Source organism: Helianthus annuus, chromosome 14 (genome assembly GCF_002127325.2).
Source record: "Helianthus annuus cultivar XRQ/B chromosome 14, HanXRQr2.0-SUNRISE, whole genome shotgun sequence".
Classification (NCBI taxonomy): domain Eukaryota; kingdom Viridiplantae; phylum Streptophyta; class Magnoliopsida; order Asterales; family Asteraceae; genus Helianthus; species Helianthus annuus.
Window position 1 is genome coordinate 145,327,823 of NC_035446.2, and position 20,825 is coordinate 145,348,647.

The 20,825-nt window shown below is 34.9% G+C and overlaps 1 protein-coding gene across 10 annotated transcripts; it reads right to left on the bottom strand.

The window, feature by feature from the left end:
- Nucleotides 1-14,508: 14,508 nt before the first annotated feature.
- Nucleotides 14,509-18,783, bottom strand: LOC110904166. Of its 10 annotated transcripts, none has more exons than XR_004879560.1 (9): nucleotides 18,508-18,781; nucleotides 18,257-18,317; nucleotides 17,084-17,316; nucleotides 16,758-16,805; nucleotides 16,510-16,591; nucleotides 15,888-16,372; nucleotides 15,641-15,722; nucleotides 15,052-15,507; nucleotides 14,509-14,961 (listed from the first exon to the last, which is right to left on the bottom strand). XR_004879560.1 is itself a non-coding variant. In XM_035983346.1 (8 exons), the coding sequence occupies exons 1-5, from the start codon at nucleotides 18,585-18,587 to the stop codon at nucleotides 16,565-16,567; spliced, it is 321 nt and encodes a 106-aa protein (XP_035839239.1). In that variant the 5' UTR covers nucleotides 18,588-18,783; the 3' UTR covers nucleotides 14,509-15,507; nucleotides 15,641-15,722; nucleotides 15,888-16,376; nucleotides 16,510-16,564. The 10 variants fall into 10 exon arrangements, 4 of the variants coding, with proteins under 4 accessions (XP_035839239.1, XP_035839240.1, XP_035839238.1 ...); XR_004879561.1 differs by having other exon boundaries at nucleotides 14,509-15,507; nucleotides 15,888-15,935; nucleotides 16,047-16,372; nucleotides 18,508-18,780; XR_004879563.1 differs by having other exon boundaries at nucleotides 17,084-17,422; nucleotides 18,508-18,522.
- Nucleotides 18,784-20,825: the final 2,042 nt, after the last annotated feature.

A 20,825-nucleotide genomic window follows, 5' to 3' on the forward strand; every position in this document is an offset into this window, starting at 1 on the left:
AAGTTCAAATAACTGAAAGAGGTTCTCAAGAAGCTCAAGACCCTCAAAGAATGCAGAGAAATCAGAGAGCAATTCAGAAATGAGAAGAGGTGCAAGTGAAACCCAAAATCAAAAGGGTATATATAGGTTTTCGAGAGCCGTTAGGATTTTTCATCGATAATCGTGCTTCAATCTCAGCCCTACACTTCATACCCATGGTTTACAAAACAATGGGCAGCCCCTAGATTCGAATATGAGAGTGTGAGAGCAAAACCAAAGCTGGTTTTAAAAATTCTGGTGCTGGGCATAGCTTACGGACCGTAAGGTCCTTCATACGGTCCGTAAGGACCTTCACAGCACATGGGAACTTTCATTAATTGACAGTTTTGGCCCCTGCACTCCCAAATGCCATTTCCGACACATTTGAGGCCCGTTAAATCGTTTTTAAGGCTCTACGATGATGCCTAAGTATAGGGAACATGAAACATGTTCAAAAATATGCCGGATGTCGGTTCGTTTGGTCGTACGGTCCCGTTGTTCGGCTAATTACGACGAAACACGGACGGACGCTAAAAACGATCCAATTTACGCGACGAATGGAATTTTATCACGCCAAACACTAAAATAAAATATTTTAGTACTTACATAAATTTTTGGGTGTCCGGGGATATTCAGAATGCAAGATATGCGCGAAAATGCAAACTTGTGCACTTTTTGACACTTTTAGTCCCTGCATAACCTAAAAGTTTATTTTAGCGCACCAAACACCTCTAAGCTTATATCTAAGTTGTACAAAGGTTAAATGGAGTATAATTAACTCATGGTCATATTCCGGAAGGTTTGATACCCTACGAATTGACATACTTTTGCAGTTTGACGCTTTTAACCCCTTGTATACGAATATTGCCATAACTTTCTCATACTTAATTGAAACCTTGTGAATTTTTATCACACATTCTTGTGAGTATAATTTATCATTACAAAGCTTCGGGTCTGCTAAAAGGTCACTCAGAGGTATACTTTAAACATGTTGACACATTTAGCCCTTGTAGTTTGTAATTCATCACTTTCTTTCACACTTAGCTTCGTATGATCCATGATTTATTCGTTTAAGGTTATAGACATCATGTAGGGTTATTGAAGGATATATTTATTCATTGTAGACACTTTGAATCCTTTTACGCACATAGATTTCTTGTTTGTCAACTTTGGTCCCTCTAATTCAATCCTTTACACGTTTAAGTCCATGACACGTGTCGACATGATATTGGACATGAATTTTTGAGGTGTTACATCCTCACCCCCTTAAAAGAAATCTCGACCCCGAGATTTACTGAAACAAATGAGGGTATTTTTCCTGCATTGTGGATTCTAACTCCCACGTGTATTCGGGACCTCTACGGGCATCCCATTTGACCTTTACAATAGGTACGTACTTTCTTCGAAGCTTCTTTACCTGCCGATCTTCAATCGATACAGGTTTTTCCACAAATTTCAAGCTCTCATCTATATGCACATCTGTGTGTGGTATGACTAGTGATTCATCAGCTAGACATTTCTTCAGATTGCAGACGTGGAACACATTGTGAATACCACTGAGCTCTTCAGGTAAGTTTAACTTATAAGCCACTGTTCCTACACATTCGATGATCTCGAATGGTCCTATATATCTCGGGCTTAACTTACCTTTCTTACCAAATCGCATCACCCCTTTCCAGGGCGACACTTTAAGCAGGACTTTATCACCAACCTCGAACTTGAGAGGTTTTCACCTTTTATCAGCATAGCTTTTCTGCCTATCTCTGGCAGCTTTCAGGCGATCACGAATCCGGGCAATTTTGTCCGTCGTCTCGAAAACTATTTCAGGTCCTGATAACTGAGTGTCTCCTACTTCTGCCCAACAGATGGGCGTTCTGCATTTCCTACCATATAATGCCTCAAAAGGCGCAACCTGAATGCTTGTATGATAGCTATTGTTATAGGAGAACTCGACTAATGGCAGGTGCTTATCCCAGCTACCGCCTAAATCAATCACACATGCATGAAGCATGTCTTCTAGGGTTTGAATTGTACGCTCACTTTGCCCATCTGTCTGAGGATGGTAAGTCGTACTGAAATTTAAATGTGTGCCCAAAGACTGTTGGAAACTTTTCCAAAAATGAGATGTATATCTAGTATCTCTGTCAGAGATAATAGCCACTGGTACTCCATGCAGAGATACAATCTTATCAACATACAATTGGGCTAACATGTCAGAACTGTAAGTTTCCTTAATGGGCAGGAAATGTGCTGACTTAGTCAGTATATCTACTATCACCCAAATAGTATCATTTCCTTTCTTAGTCTTTGGCAACTTGGTGATGAAATCCATCGTCCCATTTCCAGGTGGGAATTTCAGGCTGTTGCAGCAAACCTGACGGCTTTTGATGTTCTCACACTATCAGGCGTTTTGGTGTTTGTAGATTTTGGCGTTTTATACTCATTTTTTTTAAAATAGTAGAGAATTAGATGGTAAACAACACAGAATTACATAACAAACAACAGATAATGAAAGAAAATTAAAAATTACAATCTAATTTCTCATTCAAATATTCACTGTCATTAGCCTCTTCTCCTTTAACCTTTTTGGCTTTTTGAACCTGTTTTTGAATGCCTTATGTAGATCCTTATTTTCCTACATAACGGCCGTTTTTAGAAGATGCTTATTTTTTGTGGCATCCTTTATGGTGGGTGGTTATATACTTTGTTTGATGACATGTTGAAGATCAACGTCTGCTCTAATGTATTGATCACTTCATGCCATCCATATATGTAACACCCTAAGTCCCAACTTAATCAATTGTCCAAATAATTTGACTTATAATAGTGTATTAAGATTAAACGTACACTTAAAAATACGAGCTTGTTAAAACATTTTACTAAATAAAACATTCCAACATTTTGTAATTTAGTGTGTCGTTTAAAACGTGACGACGAAACTATTCGCGGAAGCTTGATCTCGTGTGTTCGGTTCTTCGTTGGGCTCAGTCGTCATCCGGTACTACTAGGCAACCTACATTCCATAAACATGAAATGATTTTAGTCATACGCGGTTTAAAACTTGTTCAAATGGATTCACGAAACAAAACTCAACAAAATAATTGGGCGCTACCGTAACTTACGGTAGCCACCATAAGTTACGGTAGCCTCTAGGCATTCAGGGGCTGCCATAATGCAGTATAAAACCACCGTAACAACTTTAGTGGCTACGTAAGTTACGGTAGCTACCGTAACTTACGGTAGTTGCTGCATGTTCTCTATGCTTTGCTGTTTTGACCCGTTCATGTATAATTCCAACAAAAACAGGTTTCTATGCCCCCCTAACTTATGAAATTTATAATTTCAAAATCTCCTATCATATTAGGTTCAAGTAACGAGTTTCATACGTAATTAAAATCCGTTTACTCCCAAGTGCTTATTTTGACCCGTTAAGGGTATTTAAGCACTTCCAAGCTTAAAATTGTTTTCGATCGCTTCTAGCATTACATTACCACATTTCTTATCATAAAACCTCCCACCACTACTGACTTTATGGTGGGTTTACTATGATAACCTATATAAACCGAGCTTTACCCCTCAACTCATTATTTTAGGGCAATGACTCAAATAGAGCCATTTGACTAACATATTACATCTTTTAACTTCTATACTTATCCTAAGTATTTATCTAATCAAGAAACTCATTTCCAAACAACCTTTAAGGGTTGTTTGCTCAGTTTAACTTATAAGGGCATTTTGGTCCATTTCGGCCCTTCATTAATGATGAGAGATTTTTGTAAACATGTTTGACCCATAAGCCCTCTTTCCAACTATGATTTTGTTTGAAAAGTCATTAGGCCTTTCAAACGTAATGACCATCGTTTGTAACCTTCGGTTTACCTATTAAATAACCAAAGATCTATTTTAGACTCTGATTAACTCTCATTAAACCTTACGTTTAAATGAGAGTTATTCTATTTTGCTTACCTGGTTCGGATCCTTATATTGACCCATTTAAATACCTTGCCTCAATAGCCGCTAAGTAATGGCGATGTAAATATCCACGCAATAATTATTTCTGTAATCATACAATCTCAACATACCATTAGTCGATATGGTCAAAGAGTGATATTTTCAACTTTTGACCCGTTTGGTCTAAATGACCGATTATATTGGCGAGATGAAGCTTATTGCCATCTCGTCTACACGACTCGCCCCGGTTTACACCACACGGTCGTTTTAATTATAAATCACCTCTTAACGCTTTTTGGCCTATTAAGGCTTACGAAATAAGTATCTTTCAAAACCAACAATTATTGTCAACAAGTGACCAAATTAAAATTTTACCCTTATTGGTTATCATGATTTACCTTATATGGTAACTTTTAAAAGTACATGTTTCATTCGTCATAACATGATCGAATTACCGATTTAACTCATTTTTAACCATCAATACGGTTTCTTATCCTATTTGGATATCTTGTTCCGTATGACTACACGCCGGAACACCATATCTCAATTAGGCATTTGTCTTATTCTTAATTAATACAACAAAGAACATTCTAAAACATATGACTAGTGTAAGCTATACTTAACTTGCATCCGAATTATGCTTTTCCTCCATTCCTGATTTGTTTGACCCGCTTCCTTTCCCAAGCCTCCACCTAGCTCGTTAGGCGTCAAACTATTTTCAATCATTTACAAGGCGGTTAAATTAGTCATAAAAATCACGACTATTCCACCTCACTTATTTTCTATGCCGAAGCTACTATTCGACTTCATGATTAGTTAACTTAGCTTATCAAAAGTTAACTACTTTTTGATCACATGGTTTACACAATTAAGTCAAATCAACATTATGATTAGAACCCGCTTTACCCCATCTTTCACGTAATTAGTCAAACAACGCAATTACGCGTTTCATTCGTAATTTCAAAATATGAACATTCACTTAGGCATTTTAACAAGCACCTTGGGGGCATATTCTATAAATCAACTATCAATTTTCATAACTAGTTATTTAGCCAAGCTTAACATCAATTAAGCATGTTCATATAAATTTTCACATTAACAAAATCTGAATTCACTTCCTAGAGCTCAAATTACACTAGAACAACAATCAAAATTCTAGTGTTTAACATATTCTTACAAAACCCACTTATCACCTTCAATGGTGATTGTGAATTCACAAGATTTAAGCAAAATTTCAACAAGTAATTGACTAGGGTTTATCCCTAATCACTGTCTCATTCCTATTTCATCCAAGCAAGTATCATGCATCATAAATTTCGAGTTCCAAGTATTGATTCAGAATTTCAATTGGAATCATTCAACGAAATTCCACATACCTTATGATCATTTTACTGAGGTGATCACTAATCCATGCTTGGATTTCAATTTGGGTGTGATTTGCCCTTCCAATTGCTTGTAGTTTAGCTTGTTAGGGTTTGAAAGATGAGAGCTCCTGGCTCCTCTAGAATTGTCGACCAGAACACACACTCAAGGTGTGTGTTTTGGTGTTTCTGTTTCATTTTATTAAAACTTGTTTCAAGTTTATCACATTTGGCCCCTATACTTAACCCAAGTTGCATATAGTGTGTTTTAACAAATTTTCTTATTACTATAAGGCTTATGACTAACTAGGTTATTTATTCCCAGTTGTTTTATCCTGTTCATAACCCGTTTTATTTTAAGTCCCGTCAACTCGGACCTTTTATATACTTTGTTTTTCTCCAAGTATTTCTTTCCCCCTTTTAATTAATATTAGGATGATTTGTTTAAGTCATAATATTTACTGGGTTAAGTTTTTACCACTAACGGTATCTTACCCGTCTTTTAGTATTAACGTGGTTTGATTACCAAACCCGTTTTTAGGATGTTACAATATATCCATCAAGAACAAAGTGGCATGATGTCATAGCAGTGTCATCAGTCTCTTTGTCTTGAATATTTGTCCATCTCATTCAGCAAAAGATTATAGAGATACCCAACTCAGAGAAGAATCCATTCAGTGAAACTTCATTCGGATAAATACTCAATATAGCAGAATCGAGGTTCTGAATCTGTGACTTTTTTAAGTATTTTTTTAGCGTTTTAAAGTGAATGGTTTCTAGGGAATATGGCGTTTGTTTCTGGTTTTGTGATAAGTTGTTTTTGAAGAGAAGTCTCTCTTTATAGGATGTTTTTGGCGCGTAGTTTAGGCGGGATTTTATTTATAATAAATGATATTAATAAAGTAGCCGTCTTTTCAGTTTTACTGTTTTTTTGTTCAGCTTTTTTAGGTTTGGCGTTTTTGAATGGGTTTTAGTAGTTTTTGGCGTTTTTTTTTTTTCCATTTTTAGCTTTTTTTATTTAATACTTCTGTAAGTTACTTTCATTATAGTTTTGGAGTTTTTGGCGTTTTTACTCCATTTATGGCGTTTTCATATGCATTATGACTGTTTGGCGTTTAATTAAGATAATGTATTTTTTTTATTCTAAATTGAAAAAATACATAGCAAACAACAGAAAAAGAAAATTAAAAAAAAACAATAAATCTTCCAAATCTTCACTGTCATCAGTCTCTTTTCTTCTTTGAATCATGTTCGTTGGTGGTTTGGCTTATCCATGCTTGTGTTTTTGTGGCCGTTTGGAAAGTCAAAATGACATGAGTTTTTTTTTTTTTTTGAATATGTATCTTCAAACAACTCAGTAGTTTCATTCGTCTTTTCATGCCATTTAAATATTCATCAAGAACAAAACACTGAAAATGGCATAAGTTTGACCCCAGCATCTTTTTGTTTATGATTTGTCCATCTCATGCAGCAAAATGTTATTTGAGTTACAACACCTCATGGAAGAATGCATTATTCGACCCTTTGGCGTAAAACAATATTTTAGATATACAAGAAACGATTTGTGGCATTTTTGGCTTTTTACTGAGGAAATAGTGTATCTGAAAGAACCGTCGATCTTTTGGAATCTTTTTGGCGTTTTCTAAGATGAATGGTATATAGTAGAAAATATGGCGTTTTTGAGTAGTTGTGTTTGATGTTTTGGGAATTTTGGCGTTTGTAAGTTGAATGGTATATAGTAGAAAATATGGCGTTTCAGGTTCTGGGGGATGTGTTTTTATGTCTTGGATGTTTTTTGTTTATATAGCGATGTGATTTGGTCCGTATTGGCGTTTTATTCATCATTATGGTGTTTTGGTATAGAGGTGTAAAGATGCTTTTACCCTTAATGATGCGCGTCCACGTAAGAAAATTGATGTTATTTACGAAAACGCCACCGCGCCAATCTAGTCCATAGATTGTTTTAATCGGACGATCGATAAGCGTTCTCACCGTTCTCACACTTTCTACCGTTTTCTCCAAATCCCGACCATATATATATATATATATATATATATATATATATATATATATATATATATATATATATAGGGTAATGCTAGACAGAAAACCCTCAAATTCTTAGAAAACTCTGGAAACCCAAATCTCTCCCCATTTTTACCCAACCTCCCGACATTTTTTTTTTGAAAAAAATTACACATGTAATATACATGTTTTAGAGTGTTTTGGGCCAAAAAAAACAAAAAAGCGCCGAAGGGATTTTTTTTTAAAAAATAAACAAAATTCAGTGCCTAACATGTGTTAGACAAAAATGCTGAAAGTTGCTGAATTTTTTTTTTTTTTTTTAAATTATCCCTTCGGCGCTTTTTTGATTTTTTTTGCCCAAAACTCTTAAAAACATGTATATTACATGTGTTATTTTTCCAAAAAAAATGTCGGGAGGTTGGGTTTTCTAGGGTTTTTTATATAGATAGGGTTTTCTATCTAGCCCTACACCTATATATATATATATATATATATATATATATATATAGGTGTACATGTATGTACTTTATCAAACATAGATGTAAACTACTTATGTTACAATTTTAAACATGTGTGTGTATATATATATATGTATAGTTAAAGATTGACAATATACGATATAGATATATAAAAATAAACTTAGAGAAAAACTTCGATTTTTCAAAATTTACATTTTTTTGTATTTTTTTAGAAAAATATACAATGTATTGTTCTCACGATTCTTCATTACTCTAGTAATTCTCAAATATTCCTAACCTCATATACACATGTTTCCATGTAGGGGTGAGCAAATTAACCACCATAACCGATAACCGAACCATAACCGACATAACCGAACCACTAATAACCGATAACCAATATAACCAATGGTTATGGTTATGAAACTTTGTATAACCGCTCAATCGGTTATGGTTATGGTTATGAAGCTTTGGTTAACCGATATAACCGAAACCGAACCGAACTTGTGATGTTAACTTTACATAATGGATTTGTGTTTTACAAAACCATATAGAGGGTTTTTAGTAAGATAAAAGTATGTTGGTAACAAAATGATCTTGATGTAGATGTCATTTATTTTGATAAAGAACTAAGGTGTTATGGCCATAATTGTTTTTGTCTGAGAATTACCTTACTAAAAAGAACCCTAAATCAGTAGTTTAACCAAAAAGTTTAGTCTCCATTATCTTATAAAATAGGCTCAAGCTAAGTTCAAATCGTGCACAACCCTATTTATTTCAAACCTTGCATGGTTACTTAACCGAAATTAACCAAAACCGAACCATAACCGACTTCATAACCGATTAACCGTAACCGAAGTTTGGTTATGGTTATGGTTACAGAAACTCCATAACCGAACTAGTGGTTATGGTTATGGTTAATAGTAAAAACCGAACCAAACCGACCCATGAACACCCCTATTTCCATGTGTGGTCACACACCTTGCCCACCCTTTAAAAACGGCAACTTCAACTTCAACTTGTCTATCTTCAAATAACTTCCTTAGTAACCATGTTGTCAAGTTGTATGTCTTTATTGTTCCATTGTGTCATCATGAAAACCAATCCAAAGGATTGGATATGGAAGTTCAATTAACTCTTTGGTGTTTGTTAAGTTGACAGCTGTCAAATGATGTTATTCTCTCCCAAAATCACAATCTAGATGTGATGCACTTCTCAATCACATTAAACCCCTATGTGAATTGTTAAAATTAATATTCAAGTCAAATTTAAAATTATTTGTTTAATTATGAAGAAAATGATCGTACGACATTTACATTTATTTACAATACATACAAATTCAAGTGGTCGGCGGGAATAGTTGTATTACGTGGTTGGCCAAAAGTGGCGGCCACTTTGGTTTTTTTTTTTTATATAATAGTTATTTATAGGTCCTGTCAAATTACAATTTTATCATAAGTTTAAAATTATGATTTTGTCCCCGGTTGAAAATAAAATTTTGGTTTTGCCCCCTGCTTAAATTTACGATTTTGCCCTCAGTTAAAAAATACGATTTTGCCCCAAGTTCAAATAAAATTATGGTTTTGCCCCCAGCTAGAGTCCTGCCAAATTACGATTTGGTTCCCAGTTTAAAATTACGATTTGGCCCCCAGTTCAAAATAAAACTTTGGTTTTGCCCAAGCTAAAAATTACGATTTTACCCGCAGTTAAAAAATTACGATTTTACCCCCAATTCAAAATAAAAAAATGGTTTTGCCCTCTGTTAAAAATATTATTTTACCTCTATTATAAAATTACGGTTTTACCTCAGCTAAAAATTGAAATCTTGCTATCATTTTTTTTGGGGAAAACCATGGTAGTGTTTTATTTTAGAGTTAAATGCTTGGTTGGTCCCTGTGGTTTGCAAAAATTGCAGACTTGGTCCCAGTGATTTACTAATTACACGTGTGGTCCCAAAACTTGTTAAAAATGCACTCGGTTGGTCCCCAGCCCTAACATCAGTTAAATTTTTCAGTTAAGTCCATGTTAAATGACCAAAATACCCTTGCTTATTAACTCTATAATTTTTGTTTACCATCATCATCTTTATCAGCAACAGGACCAAGTTCTTCATCACCATCATCTTCATCCCCTTCTCTCTAAAATCAACCAGGCCACCATCTCCACCTTCAATCCATCACCACCACCACCTCCACATCCACCGTCACCTTCAACCCAGCCCACCCCTACCACTCAATTTCACATTCTCATTCGTGAAATCCACACTCCTGATTAAAAAATCATAAAACGCACCTGATCTGGGTTAAACCACCAACGATTTGTGCATCCAAACCCTAGATCTGGGTCAAATCACGAACATCGGTTACTAGGGAGGGGATGATTACATCATCTTCATCACCATCAAAAGGGGAGATTAAACAACTTACCACAGAACACCGCTGATGATGTGTTCGGCATCTAACAGTAGTAATCGGAGACCAGGACGACAGATGTTGCGAAGTGAGAAAATCAAGGTGGGAAGCCGGCTGTTTCAGCTTCGATAACACCATTGACGAATTCAAATAAGAACCATTCAATCGTTAATGGCTGCTTGCTTCTTCTGATATATCTAACACTGATTCAACAGATCCTGGATTTTTAGACCGAGAGGTGGATTGGTTGATTCGCCGGAGAAACCGGACGATCGACAGGTCGCCGGAGAAATAATCCGGTGACCTGATTTTGAGAGAGAGAGTAGAGACCTTGTGTGCGGCTTAGTTTTTTAAAGAGAGAGAGAAAGCGGTGACCAGATGTGCGGCTTAATTTTTAGAGAGAGAGAGAGCGGTGACCAGATTTTTGGAGAGAGAGAGCACTGAGCAGGACCTTAAGCTTCTGTGGGTGATGAAGATGATGATGGTGATGAAGATGATGCTGAGGCTGGGTTTTGTTAATAAGCAAGGGTATTTTGGTTATTTAACATGGACTTAACTGAAAAATTTAACTGATGTTAGGGCTGGGGACCAACCGAGTGCATTTTTGACAAGTTTTGGGACTACGCGTGTAATTAGTAAACCACTTGGACTAAGTCTGCAATTTTTGCAAACCACAGGGACCAACCAAGCATTTAACTCTTTATTTTACTTGGTTGACTCAATTTTGTTTTTATTCGTGCAAACAGCTGTCTAGCACTCGCTAATTGGTCCTGAAAAATTATTCTTTTGCCTTCAACTCTAAATTACACGCTTGTCATCGTTTTAGTTATTTTTTTATCATAGTTACTGTTTTTCTTTAATTGGTTAACTTGATGTATCTTTTTTGATATCATGTTATAAGTAGCATGTATAACTAACCGACATAAAGGCGTACATCTTATTAAAGTAAGAAATATTCGGTTTAGCGCCCCGTAACGCGGGCGACGCATAACTCTAGTTAGGCATACAAAGGTCAAATTAAAGATCAAGTTCGCTCGTTAGATAAGAAGCTGAAAATTTGGGTCGTATGTGTGGGCTTGGCATGGGCGGATCTAGGGGGCTGGGCCAGGACAGGTGCAGGTCCCTTATGTAAACCTCAATTCAATTGAAAACGAAATTTTAATTGTATCATAATATTTTTATTATACTATACGAGACGTGCTAGGTGATGCCCTGCCCGTGTTGTCGGGCGATAGCCAAATAATTCTCAACTAATTAAAAAAACAGTACTATAGATTTTGCTAGAAAGAAAATGTAAAAAGAGTGTTAGGCAGCTCATTGACACGATTTTTAGCTGGGGGCAAAGTCATATTTTCATTTTTACTTGAGGAAAAATCAAATTTTTTAACCGAGGGTAAAATTTTAATTTTTAGCTAGGGGAAAACCATATTTTTATTTTGCACTGAGGGCAAAAACGTAATTTCGAATTGAGGGTGATATCGTAATTTTTAACCGAGGGGAAAATCGTAAATTTTAGCTGGGTCAAAAACATAATTTTATTTTGAACTGTGGGCAAAGACGTAATTTTAAACTGGGGGCGAAACAGTAATTTTAAAGTGGGTATAAAATAATAAACTGGTGTAAAATCGTAATTTTAAGACCGGGGGGGGGGGGGGGGACAAAATTATGTTTTTAACTGGGGCGAAAACGTAATTTTGGCTGAGGGTAAAAGCGTAATTTTTTTACCGATGGCGAAATCGTATTTTTTAGCTCGGGGCAAAAGGGTAAATGTATTTTGAAGTTGGGGCAAAACCGTATTCTTTAACTGGGGGCAAAACCGTAATTTTAAAATGAGTATAAAATAATAAACTGGTTGGTCCAATGGGTATTGCTCGCCGCCCATTTGAACCAATGGCAGAGAAGCACTATCCCGGAGCAAAAACGTAATAAACTGGTTGGTCCAATAGGAGAGGGCCGGCCGCCCATTTAAACCAATGGCAGGGAGATACTATTCCCTACCATTGTAAATGTAGATGGTGAAAATATTTTTATTATGCTATACGAGACGTGCATGAATCACTAGTATCGATATTAAATGAGGGAAGTTGTTCATTGAATAACAATGTGAAAACATTTCTTTCATATATCTTAATAAATTAAATGCATTTTCATTTGCTAGTCTTAGTTGAATGTATTATACCTAACTCGTTAAATGGAATGTTTTGTATATTCAGGTATTACACGTAACTCGTTAAATGGAATGCTTTGCATATTCACATCTGAAAATGCAATGATGTACACGTTCATTTACATGTGAATATCTTGTCGTATATAATACCCTTTTCACCGGTGACACGTCTAATATATGTGATTTAATAAAACTAGGCATATGAAAAAAAAAAAAAAAAAAAAAAAATCCTTACATTAGCATTTGGATAGATAAACTATTCATATAAAAAAAAATCCTGACATTAGCATTTGGATAGATAAACTATTCATATCTTAATATATCACTATATTAGAACTCCGTATATTATATGGATTGAATAAATTTAATTTTATATACCAAATAATATATATATATATATATATATATATATATATATATCTTGAAAAATCTTGTTTATTACACGGGTTTGAATAAATATAATTTTATATATCAAATAATAAAACAATATATATTTTAAAAAATCTCGTTTATTACATGGGTTGAATAAATGTAATTTTATATACGAAACAATAAAAATTTATATCTTTATAAACTCTATATATTATATGGATTGCATAAATCTAATTTTATATACTACATAATAAAAAAGTTATATTTTTAAAAACCCCGTGTATTACACGAGTTGTATAAATGTAATTTTTATAGTAAAAAATAAAAATGTTATATCTTTAAAAACCTCGTTTGTCACACGGGTTGAATGAATCTAATAAAAATATATATCTTTAAAAAAAACTAACGGATATACTCGATATACGATGGATGGGGTAATTGCGGTGATGGTACTTATAAATGTCAGGTAAACATATATTTTTGTTTACCCCTTATAAACATTTTTTAAATAGGTTCTACACTTAACTACTTTAGTTTAATAAAATAAATAAATCATTTACATTATATTAATTAATATTTAGCGTGCATCTTTTGTTAATTTCAGGATAAATAATTTTGAAATCTGATAAATATTTTAAAATATTAGATTATCTCCTATACGAATTGTTTAAATTTATATTAAATTTAATTTTATAATTATCTTTTAATTGATATTAATTATCTATATAAATAGATAGCTTCAATGAATAACATGTGTCCTCCCATTGGTTTCTTTTATTATATAGTACTAGCGGTAAGACCCGTGTGCAAACACGGGTCGTTTCTTAGAAAAACATGCATGCCCCTAAAGGCTTTCCCTGCTCAATATATTCTGCCATATAGTCAACGATATTTAAAAACTGAATAAGATTACTATATATTATAGAAGTAACAAAAACAATGAGAAGCCTTTAACATCAAATTCCTCCTTCGAGTTGATGTCTTATATCTAAAATGCAATTAACTTAACCTCTAACTTCCATTAGAATTCAAATTAGGCCAACACGTAGAAAGCAAGAAATAAAAATTCTAAAATATTATCTTTCCTGATCAAAACCAAAGCAAACTCTTCTCTCATTATTCAAATGCATCTAAATTTCAGCTTCAAACATAGTAGCAATGGTACAGTTGAAACTTTGTCCAGTATAGCCTGAAAACAAAAAACCACAATAGATTTGTTATTTCAAGTTAATTTGTTATATAGCATAATTAGAAAATAGGGTTACCAGAGGTCTCAAGTGTTAATTTTTCCCAGTCAGTCGGTCTTGTCTTTCTATAAAACTTTCCCCATCAAATTATGCAAGAATCTTTTGATCGGATCAAGTCGCTGACCTAGCGGATCAACACCTTCTTTTATTGAAGTGGATCGAGATATTGAATATCCATCATCATCTTCTTTCAAGTTCCAGAGCATATAAATCAACCTTCATTAAATACAATACGATTATAATTCAGTTAGTAGCAACCTCTGTTGAAACCTCTGTTTTTAAACCACTGCTTTTAAAACCTCTGCTTGGGAAAAAATTCATCCACTGCTGAAATGTATCCTCTGTTCTCATAACCTATGTTTATCCTAACCACTGTTGTTGTACAGTGGTTAGGATAAACATAGGTTATGAGAACAGAGGATACATTTCAGCAGTGGATGAATTTTTTCCCAAGCAGAGGTTTTAAAAACAGAGGTTTCCTAAAACACGGGTCGTTTCTTAGAAAACCATGCATAATACATTAAACAACGAATCACTATATATTTTTTAGAAGGGAATTACTTTCCCGAATGTTCATATGTGTTGGAAATGTGCTTATTAAACTTTGATACATGCAATACAACTTGACTTTCAACAAACATTAACTACGATCAAACAACCTAATAAACTCCTAACATCTGGTATTAGCCTAGGCACTGTTACATTGTTAACCTCTGTTGAGCAGCATCTGTTAAATATCATCTGTTGGTCTTTAACATCTGTTGAGCCATAGTAGACTTTTGCTTCTTCAGAATTTGTCTTCATCAGTAGAGGATCACTTTGGTAGACCTTTGGATTAGCAGATTTTATCTTCAAGCAGATGTTCACTTTTGGCAGACTTTGGCTTTGGCAGACCTTTGGAGTAGCAGATGTTGAATCTTTGTCATTGGGAGGAGCACATTCTTCAAAGCACTATAATATTCAAATTAATTATTAAAGCGTAAGTGGCTGCTACATTCGAAGATGAATCCAGATTACTCGTTTGATTGAACCCGTTTTTACCACGGTTTTGAAGGATATTGAGCTTTTCTTGCAGGGTCACGACATCAAGCTTTGATTCTTCTAAGTCCATTTTAGTTTCCTCGAATTGTCGGGTTTGCAGCATCAATGATTCCAGCATATGTGATTCCGATTTATTCGTTTTCTACGATTCATTTTCGAGTTCTCGAATCTGCTTCTTGAACTGCTCTAAAGAAGCATCCCTATCAACTAACTTAGCCTCGAACAACTTTGCGGATTCAAGTCGCTGGCTCAATTCATTGATCTCTTCATCTCTTGATTTGATCTCTTTTTTCGAATTTGATAGAAACTCTTGTAAACTCTTGAGCTCTGAAAACATTTGTTTGGCTTTTTGAGGCGATAATCCTGCATTAGCCAACTCTTTAGCTTCTTTAACCTCTGCAACTGCTCGGTTTCTTTCGGTTTCTATTTCATCTAGATGGCTGTTGCTTCATCTGTCTAATTTACAAATTATAATCATGTCAAAAGCATGTTTCATCACAATCTTTTTAAATGGTATATAATGTCATGACAATTTCAACTCAATTTTATTAATGATCAAGAGATATCGGCAGGGGTAGGGATGATATACCTTGGCGTTAACACCATCAGAGACGATACGATTTTCAGATTTCCACTGCAAATAATCAGTACGGCTGAACTTGGTGAATCCCCTGCAACGACATAACAAACATTTGGTTTAGCCAGAACCTAGATAAAGGGAAATATAGTAAAATTACACTCCAAGAAGCATTAATCAAGATTCAAGCACTTGAAAAGCAGTCCAGAATCATTAACAGCGGTGAAAAATTAAGCAGGAATATATATCATTTGCATACCTGGAGGTTCACAATAAGGATGAATGGAAGTTTTTTCCCACCTTCCGACTGTAACACAAAAATGGACTTAGAGTAAGGAGTAAACATATAGAAAACAAAATAATAGACAAAAAGTAGTTAATAGAGAAGAGGGAAACACAAAATTAAAATGATTCCAACATATGTGATTCCGATTTATTCGTTTTCTCCGGTTCATTTTCGAGTTCTCGAATCTGCTTCTTGAATTGCTCTAAAGAAGCATCCCTATCAGCTAACTTAGCCTCGAACAGCTTTGCGGATTCAAGCCGCTTGCTCAATTCATTGATCTCTTCATCTCTTGATTTGATCTTTTTTTTCGAATTTGATAGAAACTCTTGAGCTCTGAAAACATTTGTTCGGCTTTTTGAGGCGATAATCCTACATTAGCCAACTCTTTAGCTTCTTTAACCTCTGCAACTGCTCGGTTTCTTTCGGTTTCTGTTTCATCTAGATGGCTGTTGCTTCATCTGTCCAATTTACAAATTATAATCATGTCAAAAGCATGTTTCATCACGATCTTTTTAAATGGTATATAATGTCATGACAATTTCAACTCAATTTTATTAATGATCAAGAGATATCGGCAGGGGTAGGGATGATATACCTTGGCGTTAACACCATCAGAGACGATACGATTTTCAGATTTCCACTGCAAATAATCAGTACGGCTGAACTTGGTGAATCCCCTGCAATAACATAACAAACATTTGGTTTAGTCGGAACCTAGATAAAGGGTAATATAGTAAAATTACACTCCAAGAAGCATTAATCAAGATTCAAGTACTTGAAAAGCAGTCCAGAATCATTAACAGTGGTGGAAAAATTAAGCAGGAATATATATCATTTGCATACCTGCAGGTTCACAATAAGGATGAATGGAAGTTTTTTCCCAGCTTCCGACTGTAACACAAAAATGGACTTAGAGTAAGCAGCAGATATATAGAAAACAAAATAATAGAAAAAAAAAGTAGTTAACAGAGAAGAGGAAAACACAAAATTAAAATGATAAAGGCAAGTATCTTATTATACATAAATAAATTACTATATATATAAATCTTTGATGTTCTATATTTTTTGTGTTGCGTTGGCTGTGTGGCGGATCTAGCAAAACAAACAGATCCAAAACAAAACGCCAAACAATTTAGATAAATCTGAACAAAATGAATAAGATCTTATACCTTCGCAACCGGATGAACAACATCCCAGCCAATACGCTGCCGTTTTCTCGGTCCGATATCAACGTTACTCATCGGAAACTCCGTCACACGCTCCATCTCCATGATCTGATACAGATCTAATGAAAATTGATGCAAATATGATGTGAATTTGATGATAGTATGAACAGATCTCCGGTTGAATTTCTTCTCTCCGATGGATGATTTGTAGTGCATACAGCCTCTTCAGTTCTTATCTAAAGATTAGATTCTTATTGTAATAGTGATTATTTTTAAGTTACATCTTTTTTCAGTTATAACTTTTTTATGACTTCCAGGTAGCCGGAGGGGACCCCCTTCAACCTAGATGAAATTGATAGTTAACTGAACCACTTTTCATTCACCACTCCATCTATATTAAGTATTAACGATCAAAGAATAGGAAAAGAACACTAATAAGAATGAAAAAACTAAATACAAATAGAGTGGTAGAAAACAAAAGAAATATAAGATTTGATTTACCTCGGTCAAACTTGTAAATCAAGTGTAAATCAAATAATGAAACAAACTGACATAAAAAAATCAATTGACAATTTAAAAAATCCTTAGGATCGACAATGCGACACCACTTTATATCCTTAAGATATTTGAGAGCTTCTTCATCTCAATCTCGTTCTGAAATCTGATAATAATGCACAAAAGCTAACAACTTTAAGACAAATGCCTCTTTTTAAAGTAATACTATTTACATTAATCATGATTCTCCAACGAAATTGTCTCTAAATGAATGCAATTCAACAGTCAATAAGTTTATAACATCCAAATAGATTTTAAATTACACATGAATATTATAGAACTTAGTTTAATACTAAAGCAATACTATTTACATTAACAAACAGCAGCACACTTTTCATGGAAATCATTTTATCATATTCTAGTCTAAGGTATTCTGTAGAAATCATTTACCCTTGTACAACTTAGTTAATTTACCAGTATCCTTGATTGCATAATAAAAAAGAAGCATCTAGTGTGACTCGAATATAAGATAGTTTAATACTAAAGCAATACTATTTACATTAATCAAGATTCTCCAACGAAATTGTCTCTAAATGAATGCAATTCAACAGTCAATAAGTTTATAACATCCAAATAGATTCTAAATTACACATGAATATTATAGAACATGACAAGAATTACCTGAATTTCTCTTAAAAACTTTAAACCTGCATCAGATTCTTCTCGACCTTCAGAGCAGACGCTGAACAAAAACATCGACTAATTAACAGTTTACCTCCAATCAATCGCTTCATTTTACACACAAATTTAACAAACAATTCAAAAAACAAACACACTGCCTCGGTTCAATCAGTTCATTTTACTCATAATTTGAAAATTAATTGAACGAACAAACACAGATTTGTTTCTCAACTATGATTGAATCGGCGTACCTTGTAACTTCCAGCTTCACTTGTTTCTCAACTACTACAACCGAGTCATCGATGTTATCATGCTCTGTATTATCCGCCATTGTTGTTATGAGCAGTTGCAGCGGCTAGGGTTTGTGATATGGGATTGAAGAAGATAGAGGCCTGTTGATTGTAAATTAATAAGTTGTTTGTGAAGTGGGATTGGGTTAGGGTTTGTGATATGGGATTGAAGAAAACAGAGAGATACGAAATCTGTTGTTCTGGATTTTAGAGAGATATGGATTCAATTTTGAATGTGGAGCCATAATCATGTATCTTATATATTGATGCGTGCAAGTGTGTATATGTTTTAGGTATATATTTTAAGCCCTTTTTACACTTTTTAGCCAAATTTAAAATTTATAAAACACGATATTTACTAACACTACACACACATATGGGCAAGTGCACCCATCGTGGACGTAGTATAGTGTTGGTAAGATACCGAGGTCGTCCAAGGACACAAGAGCTTTTAGTACCGGTTTATCCTCAACGTCTAATCAAATCAAAATGTTAGAAAAGATTTTTAAAACTAAGAAAATAAAACTAACTAAATGCTAAAAAATAAAAAATAAAAATAAAAACAGATAGACAAGATGAATCACTTGGATCCGACTCGTGTATAGTGTAACCTTTGATTATTTTCGCACTTTTGCACTTGTTTAAGAGATTATCTTAGTTATTGTAGTAGGCCCCTCTTTTGAAGGTGACGTTACCCTCAACCCAGTAGTTTGAATCAGCAAGGATACAATCCTAAAGGGTCGGATTATTGAAAGATAATTAATTAAGTTATTAATGCAAATTATGGTAGGCCCTCTTTTGAAGGTGACGTTACCCTCGACTAAGTAGTCTGAGTCAGCAGGGATACAGTCCTAAATAGCCGTGTTATAGTATTAATAGTAGTTTAACTTATGAGGGGGGTCAAAGAGTTTGGATCCCCGCCATCCAATACCTTTGGGTATTGAAGGAGATCCTACTAAATTTGACCCAGGTCCCTTGCAGGACCTCTAAACGCTGAACAAGGGCAAGACTCTTACCAAACCGTTCCCTTAACCCCCGACCAGGTAGCCAACACACCTCCATATAGACCGTGGAGATATGAATGGTGAAAATCTTTTATTTTATATAGACAGTAAAATAATGTCAAGACACCACTGACAAACGATAAGGAAGAATCACCTTCAACATAAGAAACTAGTTATTAAAGTCATTAATATAAAACCAAATAAAAAGTGCAAAAGATTAAAAATAAAAAGTATTACACTAGACACTTGTCTTCACCAAGTGATGTAAGAGAATTAGGCAAACATGGCCTTTGATTGTCAAGAACTCTTACGATCAATCTTGGATCCCGAGACGACTCACACACTCTATGATGGACAATGGATGATGGTGGTGGATGATGGTGTTATGGTGGTGGTGGGTGGTGGGTGAAGTGTGAGAGAGGTGGTGTGCCAAGGGATGAGTTGAAATGACTCCAAGCACTCCTATTTATAGGCTGAACAGAAGCCTGGGCACGGCCCCGTGCCCGCTGGGCACGGCCCCGTGGCCGTCTGGCACCCCCTCTCTTCATTAATTGTAATTCGCAATTACAATAAATGCGCCTGCAGTACTCTGACCACGCCCCCGTGTCCGCTTGGCACGGCCCCGTGGTGGGCAATAGAAGCTTCTATTAGTTTGTCTTTTCTGCTGCTTCTTGGGCACGGCCCCGCGCTCGCTGAGCACGGGGCGAGTTCAGTCTTCTGTCTTCTTTGGTTTGCTTGGGAGGATGCTGTCGAGGGGTCGGGCAATCCACTTTTGTCCCTTTTCTTGTATTTATGTTAGATTTTGCTGTCTTTTTGCTCCTTTTGTTAATTTGAGCTCATTTAATCCTGAAAATACAAAAGGAAGACAAAAACACACTTTTTCCAACATTAGTACTAAAAAAGGGTTAGTTTTATGCCATATTTGATATAATTTATATGTTGCATTTTGCGCGTATCAAATACCCCCACACTTGAATCTTAGCTTGTCCTCAAGCAAAACTCTTTATATTGTGGCTTTATTTACTCACAAATGGAATAGGTAGAAGAGAAGGTTTTTGGGCTTGTCATAGAGTGTCGGGATTTTCCAAGATCGTTGATGTTTTATTTTTATTTATTTACAATCCTATTCGTCATGATTTATTAAAAACATTTCATAAGATAAATTATTTATTAAGGCATAACATACCTTTTTAAAATTCCATTTATATACAAGTTCACGTACCTCACGGGGAAATCACTCACACTCGGCCGAAGGTGTATTTTTAGTGAATCGCT

Coding starts and splice junctions, on each gene's coding strand:
- LOC110904166 (XM_035983346.1), bottom strand. CDS start 18,587: ATGGCGGATAATACAGAGCATGATAACATCGATGACTCGGTTGTAGTA. Junction 18,318..18,507: donor GTGAAGCTGGAAGTTACAAG/GTACGCCGATTC, acceptor GTTTTTGTTCAG/CGTCTGCTCTGAAGGTCGAG. Junction 16,806..17,083: donor TTGTTCATCCGGTTGCGAAG/GTATAAGATCTT, acceptor TTTGTGTTACAG/TCGGAAGCTGGGAAAAAACT.